Source organism: Camelus ferus, chromosome 9 (genome assembly GCF_009834535.1).
Source record: "Camelus ferus isolate YT-003-E chromosome 9, BCGSAC_Cfer_1.0, whole genome shotgun sequence".
Lineage (NCBI taxonomy): Eukaryota > Metazoa > Chordata > Mammalia > Artiodactyla > Camelidae > Camelus > Camelus ferus.
Window position 1 is genome coordinate 35,468,967 of NC_045704.1, and position 13,906 is coordinate 35,482,872.

General features: G+C 47.1%; 1 protein-coding gene across 1 annotated transcript in view; it reads left to right on the forward strand.

Annotated features, from left to right (window-relative positions):
- The first annotated feature begins 52 nt into the window (after positions 1–52).
- The window catches only part of GNAO1 (G protein subunit alpha o1), a 143,402-nt gene continuing 129,548 nt past the window's right edge, over positions 53–13,906 (forward strand). Inside the window, exons 1-2 of the mRNA XM_006190098.3 lie at positions 53–893; positions 1,114–1,156. Of these exons, the coding sequence (XP_006190160.1) occupies positions 776–893; positions 1,114–1,156 (161 nt within the window). The 5' untranslated portion in view covers positions 53–775. The remainder of the gene's footprint in view (positions 894–1,113; positions 1,157–13,906) is intronic.

A 13,906-nucleotide genomic window follows, 5' to 3' on the forward strand; every position in this document is an offset into this window, starting at 1 on the left:
CCTCTCTCTCTCTCTCTGTCTCTCTCTCTGTCTCTGTCTCTCTGTCTTCCCCTCTCTGTCTTCCCCTCGAGCTCCCGGCTGCCCGCGGCTCCCTCGCGCACTCCCTCTCTCTCCGGTAGGCTCCACCAAGCGATGCTAGCTCTGGGAGACAGCGACACCGCCTCCCGCTAGAGACCTGCCCCTCGGCCCGGCCCCTTGCCCAGCCCTGCCCAGCGCGCGGAGGTCGGCGAAGGCGCCGCGGACGCACCGACGGCTGAGCACCCGCGATGCACATGCACTAGCAGCACCCCCTAACTCACTCCCTCCACACTCTGCGCCGCCGCCGCCTCCTCCACCTCCTCCGGCAGCAGCGGCAGAAGGACCCACCCTGCCCCCCACCCCACCCTCCGCCGGCTCCGGCTGCAGCTCCTGCCTCGACTATTATTTTATTTATTTTGGGTCGTGCACAAGCCTCAGTGCCTGCAGCCCCGCGCTTCCTCGGACCGCGGGCGCCTCCTCCCTCGGCTCCGGAACCCCAGACCCCGGCCACCCTCGCCTCGACACCCCCAGAGCCCCGCCAGCTGCCGCGAGTCTCCGCGGCTGGAATCTTGTCAGCGGCTCTCTTTTTGGGGGGGGTTCTGGTTTCCCGACATTTTTGTTTTCAGCCAACGGGAGGCTATCGTGATTTTTTTCCCCTTTGAGCCCAGGCTCTGCTCTCTGGGGGGGGTGGGGGGCGAGCCAAGCCGGGGAGCCGTGCCAGCCGAGTCGTGCGGGCTGTGGCAGGGAAGGGGCCACCATGGGATGTACTCTGAGCGCAGAGGAGCGAGCCGCTCTCGAGCGGAGCAAGGCGATTGAGAAAAACCTCAAAGAGGATGGCATCAGCGCCGCCAAAGATGTGAAATTACTCCTGCTGGGTAAGCACCGGGACTGCCACCCCCATCCCCCGACCCCGGCCACTCTGCACCCCCCTCCACCAGTTACCCCACCCGACTCGCACCCGGGGGGACCTGATCCCCGAGTTGGCACTACCATGTGCCCAGGATCGCCCACTCCCTCGCATGCCTTACCCCCCTTCTGTCCCCCCTTCCCCTAAACTGACACTCACCAATTTTTCCCCCGTGTCTGTCCCAACAGGGGCTGGAGAATCAGGAAAAAGCACCATTGTGAAGCAGATGAAGTAAGTCCCTGTGGCATTGGGATTTGTACTTTTATTAAGAATAATTTTTTATCATTTGTATTACCTTGCTCACTCCTCATTGCTCTCCAGGCCCGGTTTTTAATTCGGGTGCACGCACACGCACACGCACACACACAGACCTGGATTTTTTACTCCCCTCCCCCATTCTGTACGTTGGTTCTAGGTCCCCCACCCTAAATCCCAGAGTGGGTGTCTTTTTTTTTGCGGGGAGGGGTGAGAAAAGGGGAGCGCCTGTAGTTGTATGAATGACAGTGTCCGCCATATTGATCAGAACATCACACTATTGGCATGATTATGATCATTACTCTTGCTTGTGGAATGTTTCCTGTGTATAGCTGCCTCCATTATTTCTGGCTCTGTATCTGTCTCATTCTGTCTCTGTTTCTCTCTCCTCCTTCCTCCTCCCGCTCCACATCCATAATCCCACTCCCCTTGCTCTTCTCCTGGGGCAGTGATTTTGAACTTGGCTAAAACATGGAGGGGACCCAGCCCTAGACTGGGGTGGAGGATTGTGTCTGCTATTCATGGATTTGGTGCTGAACTGGAGGCTATAGTTTCTGCGCACCCCCCCCAAAGGTCGAAGGTTAGGGGAAGGGGCTGTGATAGAGGGATGGGTTTCCAAGAGTATGTGACTAGCACAGCTGTATCCTAGACAGAGGTGGAGGGGGGAATGCTGTCTCTGAGACTGAATGCCCGCCCCTTGCTGCCCCCCCTTCCTCCCCCACCCTCACAGCCTTTGCTCTCCTGACACTGGCAGTTTTCGTTCACTCCATGGCCTTTATCAATGTATTTATTTACACTATGCATAGGCTGTGTTCCATGTTATCAACCCTCAATGCGGATTCCAGGCCCCACTTGCCGCCACCCCCTTCTACCTTAGATATCAGTTATCCTCCTAATTATCTGGGGGTGGATTTGAGTGATGGTTGAAAATTAAAACAAAATGGGATATTCCTTCCCTTCCACACTTTCTCAATAAGGAGCCTCGCTCCTCCTTCCCACTCTCAGGTTTGCTTCTTGCCCCATCCACTCGGCAGTTCCTGGTGAGCCCACAGGCAGCTTTGCTTGGTTAGGGGGTGGCCTTAGGAAAGGGGTGCGCGCCCTCGGGCCTCCTGGCCCTGCTGCTTCCGTTCGCCTGTCAGTTTGGGACGGAGGAGTTCGTTAAGACCGTTTAGCTAGGATTCCACGTCGCTTTGCTGTGACACCTTCATGCACACACAGCTCCTAATTAGGGGTTGCTGTGCAGTAAACAAAAATGATTATTTTCAACTTGACAGAATAGCCGAAGTAATTGCATCCCATAGGAAAACAATGGAAAATAAAAACCTCTTTCGCGGAAAGGTGGGTGGAAGACGAGGCATGCTTGCGGTTTCAGAACCAAGATGCAGAAAATCTTGCATGTGTAACAGGCATGACAAGCGGGTTCTAGGCGGCGCCATGATGGTAGGGAGTAGCGACTCTGAGACAATTTCTCCGGACCGCTTGTCATGTTCTTATTTTTATTTGAGAGCTCCCTGGGGCTTTCTTTGCAGAGGCCTCTCGGCTCGCCGCACCCCTCTGAGCCACGGGTTATTTGGCCTGGGGCTTCTCTGGAGCTTGTGCAACCCAAATGGATGGGAAGGCGGGGCCTGGGGAATTGCTCTTTGCAACAAGGTGCATGTTGCATCTGCCTGGAACCCTTGCAGGTTGGTAAATGTAAGCAGCTCCACCCCTTTCTCCCGAAGGGGTACGTTTCAAAACTTCAGAACTGTGTAATCTGCAGTGGCGGGCTTGGAGCCCGGTAGAAGCCCCAGCGACGGGAACTGGGTGAGGTTTCAGGCGTTGCGAGTGGTGGACAGCGCCCATCTGAGGCCAGAGAAGTCGATGGGGCTCCGCTCAGTGGCGCTCGGCTCGGCTCGGCGCAGGCTGGGCTCGGGGCTCGGAAGGACTCGGCAATGTTCGGAGCCGAGCCGGGGCCTTGGCGGAGAGAGCCGAGCCTCTTAAAGGGGGCCGAAGGCATTCGGAAACGCTCGGGTGAGGGGAGCGGGGGAAGAAAGGAGGTGCGGGTATGTTAGAGTCTGCAAATTAACTTTGCATCCTCCAAAGCAACTCCTTGCCTGCTTTTCCCATAAATTAGGTTGATTTAATAGGAAGTTTAAAAATATATACTGAGTCCCCCAAAGGGTACGTCGCCTTTTTTATTCAAAGAGCTAAGCTCTCCAAGGAGATAGGTGTGCCATTTTAGAATGAAAATTCCTAATTATGTACTGGGGCAGAAAATCTTAAATGGAGGCTGTGTTTAGACTTCCCTGGGAAACTCTTATGCGTCTCATTTGGTTGCACTGAGGGGGGAGGGAAAAAAGTCAAGAGTTAGGTTTTTCAGATGGTTAAATCAGGTATCCTAGCACGTTTTCTCTTTTCCCTGAATTCCCCCTTTTATTACCCCCAGGACACCTTTTTGGAGAAAAATATAAAGCAAAACTGAGGTTTTTGTAGGTAAAACTCTTCATGTATTTTTTAAAATACACCTGTTCTCTTTAGGAAATAAACTAAGTTTGTTCAAAAGGTCAGTCAGAAAGCTTTCTGGCCCATGTAAATTTTGCAACAAGGGGGCCCTAGCGTCCTGCCCTCCCGAGGCATTCATGAATGGCAGCTTTTCCTGCGAGCCCTCCAGCTTGGCTTGAAATAAATCAGATCAGGGCCTTGTGCCAAGCTGGATGCAGGACTTGTTTTATTAACCACAAAATGTGGGATTGGTGTCACTGTATCCTAGTGACAAATTATTTTGAGTCCTCCCTTACAGAGGTGATTTTCCAGATCACCACTTGGCTGAGAGTCACTTGAGTCAGGAGAACTGTGCTGTGGGTGGGGCTGGGCCTGAAAATCTAGGGGGCATTTACAGAAAGAAGTTTTGGACTTGCCTGGGCAATACCACTGGCGACCAACTTATCAGGCCATACTTATGAGTTAATGAGGATGCTGCTTTATTTCACCTGGGCAGATGAAATTAGCACATTCTCTGTGGGTGATGCCCTATGAGAACTTGATGATTTCCTAATGGGGACTGAGGTTTAATAGCTCAGCCTGTTGCATTGAGAGGAAGAATATTGATACTGAGACATCTCCAGACCCTTATTAATCAGCATTTACAGATGAGCAAAGAGCCATTCAGCTACATTCTCATCCATGTCATAGTGCTGATTAAAAGAAGGACTAGGCTTCCCTATATGCCCTTAGTAACTGAAGTTATATGATGAAGGCTTTGCTGGCAGATGCTACTTAAAACAAAGTGTTAACACCCACATCAACCTAGGAACATTGCAGGGAGACTGACCTTTGAAATTATTTTGCTTGACACATACTGTAATGGAAAACTTGCATCCACTAAGATGTGCTACAGATTAGATTGTCATTTTAAAATCCTGGTTATTAATACTTTATTAGAAATTTCATTTGAACATAGCTTGCTGGGTTTTTTTTTTTTTCATTGGTGAATGTGATTGTGTACTAGTGATTAGGAGCTCTGTGTCAGACAATGAAACATTTCAGTACTGTGAAATAAACAATGATCATTGAGACAGCACAAATACAATTTTACACATACCATGAGTAATCAGTGAATTTTTTAATATGTGGCATTTTAAATAATTTTGCTTGTTAGAAGGTTGTGACCTCACCTGTGATTCAGCCTCATCATTTTTGCATTCAGTCAGGGGACTCTTCTATTCAAACTAATTAAAATTTTAACACAAGTGTTAATTTTATTTAATCACCAAAACCCTCCCAAAGAAATCTCTTTAAGAATTACGTATGGAATCAACCAAGTATCACTTTAAGCGACTTTCCATTCTGAACAAATAGTGACAGCTATTTGGACCTTCTGCCTGATGCAAACATGAACCGTGGAGTTGCTATGGGCACCACAGTTTGGCCTCATCTGAAGTGTTGCATTTTCTGTGATGTTGCGTCCAGGATACCTGTTGTCTCTGGAGCATTAAGTGAATTTTCAGGAAGATAGAGAATCCGAAGGTGGCAATGAGGCATGGCTTGCTAGCTGGTATGCTTTATATAAATGGACACAGTAAAATGGAGCACTTTGGATGTGTGTTCATTTCTAAGGTGACTGCTCACTGCCATTGGTAAAACAAAATTGAAGGATTTGCCAGATGAAGGCAAATATGGCTCATGCAAATATCCCAGCTCTTACAGTGGACAATGATTCCCAGGACAGACCCTCCCAGAAAGGGAAGGCAGTCTTAAAAGATGTCACCTGCTGCAAAAAGCTGGTGATTTCCTCCTACCAGCTGACCCTGACTTTGTAGTTAGGGTGTCTGCTATTTGGCTTAGGTTCAGGGCAAGCCTGTGTTTATTCAACATACTGATGTTCAGCACCTGCTAAGTAGCAGGCATGAGTGGAGGTGAATGGCAACTTGCAACCATCACTCTGTATAAAAGGGCGTTTCCTGCACGTCCCCAAAGGGTCCCCTGTAGAGGCCATTCTCCACTGAGAGCTACTGTTCTAGATCTACGGACTTGTTATTTCTGCAGTCATCTCTTTAGCTGCTTTGCTCCCCCTCCCCTTCCTCCTGTCTCCATGTTTATTCAAATGGATGTACCTTACTCTCTGGAGACAGCATGAGCGCAAACAGAATGTCAGATCAAGTAGCAGATGAGTTCTCCTTTGCTGATGGATGGTGCTCTCTCCCTCCTTACTGTTCACTGAGCTGTAAATACCAGCAGACCTTCCTGCCAGAAGAGTAGCAAACAGTCCACCTGATCTCCTCAGAAATCAGCTCAGGAATTCTTGAACCTCAGTCACCTGTTGGATTCTGAAATAGAACTTGTGTGCTTGTTGAAAGGGTTGTGGCCGATGAGATTAAATGGATGAAGTTTCTTGCACCATTGCACATGACTCAAAAGGAATCCAGAATTTCTAGTCTCTCTCTGGGGCTAGATTAGATTAAAGTGCCCAGAGTCAGAGTAGTCTTGTCTTTTTAGCACTTGGGACTGACTGCCCAGATTATATTGTGCTTCTTAGCATGCCACATCTGCTAAAGATAGGACAGGATCACTTATATTTTTCAGATGCTCACAGCACCCTGTCTCTGTTACACTGGAGATTTAATTTGAGTAGAATAAGGCCCTATTTTTCTGACATGTGCTCAGTCCATCGGATGCAGGGACTTGGTTCCCTCTCTCCTGTTTTCAATCTCTCATTTCTTGTGACTCTAGACAGACCATCATCCCAAGAGCACATTTTGAGTTGAAAGACAGTAGACAAGCTGGTGAGATGATTTCAAACTGGAAAAAAAAAATTGGAAAAAAAATTACCCCCAATATTGACACTAGCTAGCAAAGGACAACTTTTGATTCTGAAAAAATAAAAAATGTGTATGTCTTTGTATGTGTACACACATACTACATGGATTTTAAAATGGTTAGCGGATGCTATGAGAAGGGCTTGTCACCTCACTTCACTGAGTGCACATCATAAAAAGCTTGAAGGTGCTCAAACTCCATTCTAAGAATTGGTTCAAACTGGTATCACATTCTTATTTTATTCTGTGTCTCTCATTCATGCACAATTCTGGTTAGAAAAGAAACTGTCAGACAAATCAGTCATTAGCATCATGGGGGGAAGGAGGGGAAGGAACAGGGGCCTGTTACTGGTTCAGAAAGAGAGGTCGTTTCCTATTGAGAGAAGCCAATTAGCCTGCTTCTCTAAAACTGAGCAGTTAAGAGTGTGGACTCTGTAACCAGGCTGCTTGACCTCAAATGTTGGCTCTACCATTAACTAGATATGTGACCTTAAACAGGTTACCTTTTTGTGCCTCAGTTTCTTTGCCTGTAAAATGAGGCTGATAATAAAAATACCTAAGAGGGTTGTGAGCACTAAATGATGTAAGATATGAAAAGCCCTTGTGACAGTTTTCTAGAAATCATTTTACAAATGTCAGCTGCAGTTTTTATTCCTTTGATTGATTAGTGGGTGTTCCCTTCCCATAGGGAGTTCTCTTCTCAAGTATGTGGGCCTTAGCTTCCTTGAGAGCCAGAAGGGGGGCGCTGTGGTTCGTGCTCAGGGCTTCTTCCCCTTGCCTGCTCTGCAGCATCAGTTATATAACTAACTGTGTTGTCATAACTGATGTGACATTTTTGATGGCGCAGCTGCTTCAGCCCAAGAGGCTGGAGTGATGTTACAAAGAGTGGGAAAGAGCACTGAACCAGGAGTCGAGACAAGTAGGCTCTGCCCCTACCTCTCTGGGGGCTCCGTTTCCCAGAGTAGTTGGACCAGGGCTACCCCCAGCTCCTTTCCTGTCCTAGGTGGTCTGTGAAATTGGGAATTGCCTTCATGTTCAGGGTCTTGAGGTCTTCACTGTGAGGTTCTAAACATAGAATCATCAATTCTGGTTCCCTGCTGAGGGGGTAGGGGGTACCCATGAGAGCTCTTTTAAGGCCAAGATAATTTCAGAAAAGCAACCTCAACCGCAGAGCTTTGTCAGCCGGGAAAGTCATAGCCCTGAGAGGCATTTAGAGAAAACCACCTCTAACCAAACTTTTCATGCAGACGTGCTGCTCAAACCAAAGAGGAGGATCTGAAAGTATCCTGTTATTGAGAAACAGGATGTTTCTGGGAGGAGAGACCCAGTGACATGTTAGAGGAAGAAGTGGTTTGTCTGTGGCTTCCAGGATGCTTAGAAACGGAGACAGCCCTGGCTTCCACCTGGGATGGCTGCATAGACAGGAAGAAACTTGCCTGGGTTCAGGTGCTTAAGATCCAGGGAGTTAGGATGTTTGTAGACTAGTTAAAGGGGAGGATCAGGACAACTGTGTTTTAATTTTGACTTCTTCTCTAATTTGACTCTGGGCAGGTCATTTAGCCCCTCTGACCCTCCGTCTGTTCATCTCTTACGTAGGATATGGGCTTTCACCATAGAATTTCTCAGGCCTCTTTTGGGTTCCCAGCTCAGTAAATGCAGAGAGAAACCTAGAAGCCTGAAATGTAGGGGGAATAGTGGGAGTATTTGCCGCGCACAGCTTTTATCTGCTGAGCCATCTTTAGTTCTAATTTTCTTTACAGAAAAGAGGAAAAACATTGTGCTTTTCATAGCACCAAAAAAATTTAAGTAAAATAAAATCCTGCAAGGCTGGTAGTCAATGCCCTGAATTTGTCCCCCTGCTCCTTTGATTTCTTCACCAAGAATGAAGGAAAGGGGGGATAATATATATAAGGATAGGACTCCATGGCCAAGGATTTACCCTGTATTCCCTGCTGATGACTTAGCCAACAGATGGGTTGTGTGTGTGTGTGTGTGTGTGTGTGTGTGTGTGTGTGAAATTGTTACTTATGGGAACAACTTCCCTATGCTGTAGCCCTGGTTCACCTGCCTCCAGAATCTTAGAGCACTAATATTTACTATACATTGTCAATTAATTAGATATTTATGTATCTGTCTCCCTTGCTAGCCTGGGTGCCCCCTCCCTACCAGGGCTCCCTAAAGCAGGAATGGTGACTTATTTTTGCTCATCATACAGCACTAAGCCCAATGTCTGGCATAAAGGAGGGGCTTAATAAATGTTACCTGAACAAAAGAGAGAAAGAACTGAAGTGTAGAAAGAATGCAAACTCACTTCTACATAAGACTGAATAATAATATTGAAAGCCTTTGATGATTATAGACTGTGTTCATCATTTTCAGTCCCATTCATTATTCTCATTTGTTTTTTTCACATCAACCTCCTATGAGGAATAGAGTCATCAACTGTATCTTACAGATGAGGAAGTAAGGCTCAGAGAAGTTAGGTGACTTACTCAAAGTCACACAGCTTAATCAATGATAAAGATGTATTCAGACCAAGATTTGTCTAATTCCAAAACCTATGTCCTTTCTGTTCTAACACCACATGGTTCTTACTAGACCATCTCCAACATGGGCAGTGGAGAGCTGACAGGCCGGGACTCAGTACCCATCATCAAATGGGATGGCATGAGGTCATGGTTGAGGTCTGTGGCTAAGAGAATAGCAAGTGTTTGGTTGGCACAAGTTTCCTTCTTGAGGTGGAGGTGGTGGTCACCATCGTGTATCACATTGATTCTAACACCAGAGTGTTCCCTAACCACCATCTGGACAGCTCATGAAATCATTTTCCATGCCTGCACCAGAAGTGTGGGCCATTTGTAGGTGGTAACAAAGAGGAGCTGCCACTGAAGGCTCTGGCTTTGATGGAAGGAAGTCGTTGGAGAAGACTTAGGAAAAACAGGATAGTAGGATATCCATCCATTCAACCATCAATCCTCTGCCCACCCATAAGCATTTACTGAGCACCTACTGCATGATGGACATACACATGGTGTCATGGAGGTGGAGAGGAAGGTCTCAGTCCCTACCCTTGAGGGACTCAGCCTAAAGGGAGATACATATAAGAGATCCTTATACCTCAGAGCAGGAGGCTGTGGAAGAACAGGGGGCACCTTCTCTAGGCAGGAAGTTCAGGGAGGTTGGCCAGGAGAAAATGACATGTGGGCTGAGCCTTAAAAATGAGTGGTAGTTAGCTGGTGGAGAAAAGAAATGCCAGGCAGAGGAACCAACATGTAAAAAGGCACTGAGATGTGTCACCACATGGGACATGCTAGGAATGTAAAATAACTAGGTTTTATTATTTTAGCACAATATACAAAGGAGCATCAAGCGATGAGGGATAAAAGATGAGACAGAGAGCCTGTCATGAAGGGCCTGTGTATTGTGCCAAAGACTTTGGATTTTATTCTGAATATGAGATGCCACCAAAGGGTTTTTTTTTAAATTAAGGTGTAATTGACATAACATTATATTAGTTTCAGGTGTACAATGTAATAATTTGGTATTTGTATATACTGCAAAATGATCACCACCGTAAGTCCAGTTAACATCCGTCACCACCCATAGTTAGTTTTTTTCCTTGTGATGAGAACTTTCAAGAACCAGAGGGTTTTAAGGAAATGGGTGGCAGGATCACCTGCACTTCAGAAAGATCACCTATGTGGATTGGGAGGAGTCAGGTCCTGAGGCTAGGAGACCAGATGGAAAGTTATTTCTGTGATCCAGGTGGGAAAAGATTAAGAACTAAACGTGGTAGCGGGAGGTGGGAAAGGGAGACAGATTTAAGAGCTATTTTGGTGGTGGGATAATTGAATTTATTTGGTGATCAGTTGGAATGGCATTGAGGAAGAACTAAATTGTAAGGGACATAGACAAAAATGAGACCAGGATTCCCAGTTTGGGCCACTGGTGGGACAGTAATGCCATTCCCTGAGATGGAAAAATTCAGGAGGAAGAGGGAAGGCTTGGGGAGAAAAATGCTGACTGATGGTTATGTTAATGATTCTTATGGATCATCCAAGTGGAGATCCAACTGGCAGGCAGTTGAATATGTGGGTAAGATAGAATGCACCTGGGGGGAAGGGTCATTTGAAATTCTGTGGTGCTTGTGGGCAATGAGGGCCATGCAAGTCAGTCAACTGATCACCAGGCTAAGTGAGAAGAGGAGGGAAGGCAGAGGATGCATCCCCTCCCCCCAACACACATACACACTCCAGCTCCAGGAACTGAGAATAATCTAGGTAGAGAAGCTTGTGAGGGAAACCAAGAAGGAGTGATCTAAGAGATGGAAAAGAAAAACCAAGTTAGAGCAGGAGCATGGAAGCCAAGAAAGCAATGAATTTCAAGAAGGCCAGACAGTAGAGTCAGATGCTACAATAGTCAAATAAGATGAAGACTGGCAGGTGTCCCCTGGGCCTGGAAAGTTGTTGGCAACCTTGGGAAGAACAGTTTGAATAGAGTGGCAGAAGAAAAGCCAGAATGCAGTGGAGATAGGCAAGTGGGACTGAGGGAGTTGAGGCCATGATCGAATCTCTTGGAAAAGAAACTGGAGCTCTAGAAGGAAGGGGAGGGAGGGAGCGAGTGAGTGTGGGGCTCAGGGAGGGTTCTGTTTTACTGTTCATTTGGATACCAAGGAGGGACTTGGATCCACTGAGAAGCTGTAAAGAAAGAGCCCAGATGGAGGGAGATGTTGAAGGTATATGAAAGAGGAAGTGGAGAAAGCAGAGCCCCATGAGGATGGGCAGAGAGCGGTTGCAGAGTATGGATGGGCGGCTTGATCTGGATGTGAATGTGCATCTCCTCCCCTGAGACTGACAGGAGGGTCATAAGCAAGGCGAGTTTGTACCAAAATTTGGGGCTGGGATGGTGGGGACAAGAAGTTGAAGGTGTTCCTGCCTTATTTATTTTCCTCCGCAAAGTGGGAAGAATTAAAAAGCAGTTGTGCTCATTTACCAAACACCAAAGACTAGTAACCTTCATTCTATTCAAACCACTCACTTATTCATTTACCCAGTATTTATCTAGCACCCGATATGTGTTAGGCATTGTTCAAGGTGCTTGGAGATCCAGTGGTGAGCAGATGAGTCCCAGGAGAATCAGGCAATAACTTCACCAACAAATAATTGGACATAGTAATTGAAGACTGTAAACATTTTTCTGGAGTCATACCTTTGGGTAAGGCCTTTACACTGATCACCTAAGGATCCAATTCCTGCCCTTAGAGAGTTGAATCAGTTGGAGGAGACAAATCAGTGCAGAAGAAGAGGTGAAGCAGGGGAACCCGCCTTCAGCAGACCTATAGGTAGCTCCACCTGCGAAAAGGGGCTGGAGATCAGAGGCCCAAGAGGAGACCTCTGCCACACGTGGAACCCTAGGGAGGGAGTATGCTGCAGGAAGTTCTGTGTGGCAAGCAGGGTTCTGTTCCGTGGCATTACCCAGTTAGATGAGGACTGAGAAAAGGCCACTGTATTTGGTGATTGAGGCTATTAACTGGCCTTTGGAAGCACAGCTTCAGTGTAGGGAAAGGGTTGAAAGCAAAACTCAAGAACATCTTAGGATAGAGATAGGCTGAACTGAAGTTTAAAAACCTGAGTTCTACACCTGCTTTGTTCCTATTTAGCTTGGTGGCCCCAGACATGTTCCTTAACTTCTCTAAGACTTAGTGTCTTCACATATAAAAGCAGGAAGCTGGACCAAAAGATCTATATGCTTCTGCTCAAGTCTTAAGGTCATAATTAAACTTTGCTGTCCAGCAAAACAGATGTTCTTGTGGCAAAGGAATTCCCCACCTTCTCCCTTGGCCACCCCCAACTGAGATAATAAATTATAACAGAATTAAGCTTTCAGATCTCTAGTGCTAATTGAGAAGGAAAACTGGGACATCAGCTCAGGGAATTGTGGACACCAGTCCACATGTACACTCCGCTGAGAGCGTGGGGCCCTGTGAGGCAGGAATTTGTCTCGTAATACTGTCAGGTTTACAAGACCAGGATCATGTGCCACTTTTCCACCGGGAGGAGCGCTGAGACGATTCCAGAGTACAAGACAAAACAATCCCGAGGGTCCCCATCTCTCTGAATTCCCATGGATAGGAGAAGGAAGACCTGTGAGCCTGAGCTGGCTCTGAGAGGGAGCTCCAGCCAGTTGGGTGAGGAAGAATTGGAGGGACCCAGGCCTCAGGAGAGGAACAAGCCTGAGGGCCCCAGAGGGCCAGAGCGGGCCTCCAGGCACTCTGTGGCCCCGTCAGTGGGGGACTTCAGGGAAGGGACAGTAGAATGGCAGCAGAGAGACCCTAATTTGAGTGGTGACCAGCCCTCCTACCCTTTTTTCCCCCATGTGCATGCAATATAAGACCTGTTTCTTCTTTGACTCCTCTCCTTAGAGTTTTAACCACTTGGGCCTCACTAGTCCCTACTTCTCTGGCTCATGTGTGTTCATACCCGAGCGGCAGACCAGCCCTGTGTTGGCGCTTTCTGAGTTTCTAAGGATAGAGCAAGTAAATGAATAAGCAAGGTCATTTCATATGGTGATGTATTCCAAAGGAGGAAATCGGGCTTTAGCAGTGGGGAGCTGTTGGAAGAGAGGAGTCATTATAAAAAGTCCAACAGGAAAATCTGAGGAAGAGGGAAGAGCAAACGCAAAAAAGCCTTGAAGCAGAAAAGAGCAAAAAGAAGACCGGGGAGACTGGATCACAAGGAAGGAAAAGTGACACAAAATGGGACTTAAGAGGCAGAGAGGAGCCACCATGCAGGGCCTGGTGGCCATGGAGAGGCATTTGGGTTTCATTCTGAATGCCATGGAGGGTTAAAACATGGGTCAACTTGACCTGACTTATGTATTACAGAGACTCCTCTGCATTCTGGAAAAAGCAAAACCGTAGGGACAGAAAGCACATCAGCAGTTTCTAGTGATAGTAAGAGAGAGAGGTTGACTATACGGGGGAGCAAGGGAACTTTTGGAGGTGATGGAAAATATCTCTGTCAACTGTGGTGGTGATAAACTGTGTATGTTTATCAAAACTCATCAAACTGTATACCCCAAAAGGGTGAATTTACTGTAAGTAAATTATACTTCAGTTAATCTGACTTGTAAAATGTAAAATTTTTTATTAAAAAACAAAACAAGAATTTCAGTAAGTCTTGACAAAATCCCTCCGGCTGCTATGTGGTGACAGATGACAGAGCCAGCCTCGCCCAGCCGGAGCCCACAGCCACTGCCTGTCTTGCCATCGAGCCTGTATCGCGTGCTGTTCCTGAAGGCTTCCTTCAATCAGTTTATTGATGTGTGTTCCCAGTTTTCCTGTTTACTTAGCTTTCCTTTACAACTGGCTTGAAAGCTCAACGTGGGTAGAAACCATCTGCTGCTTTTGTGTGGGCCCATGGTAGATGCTTAT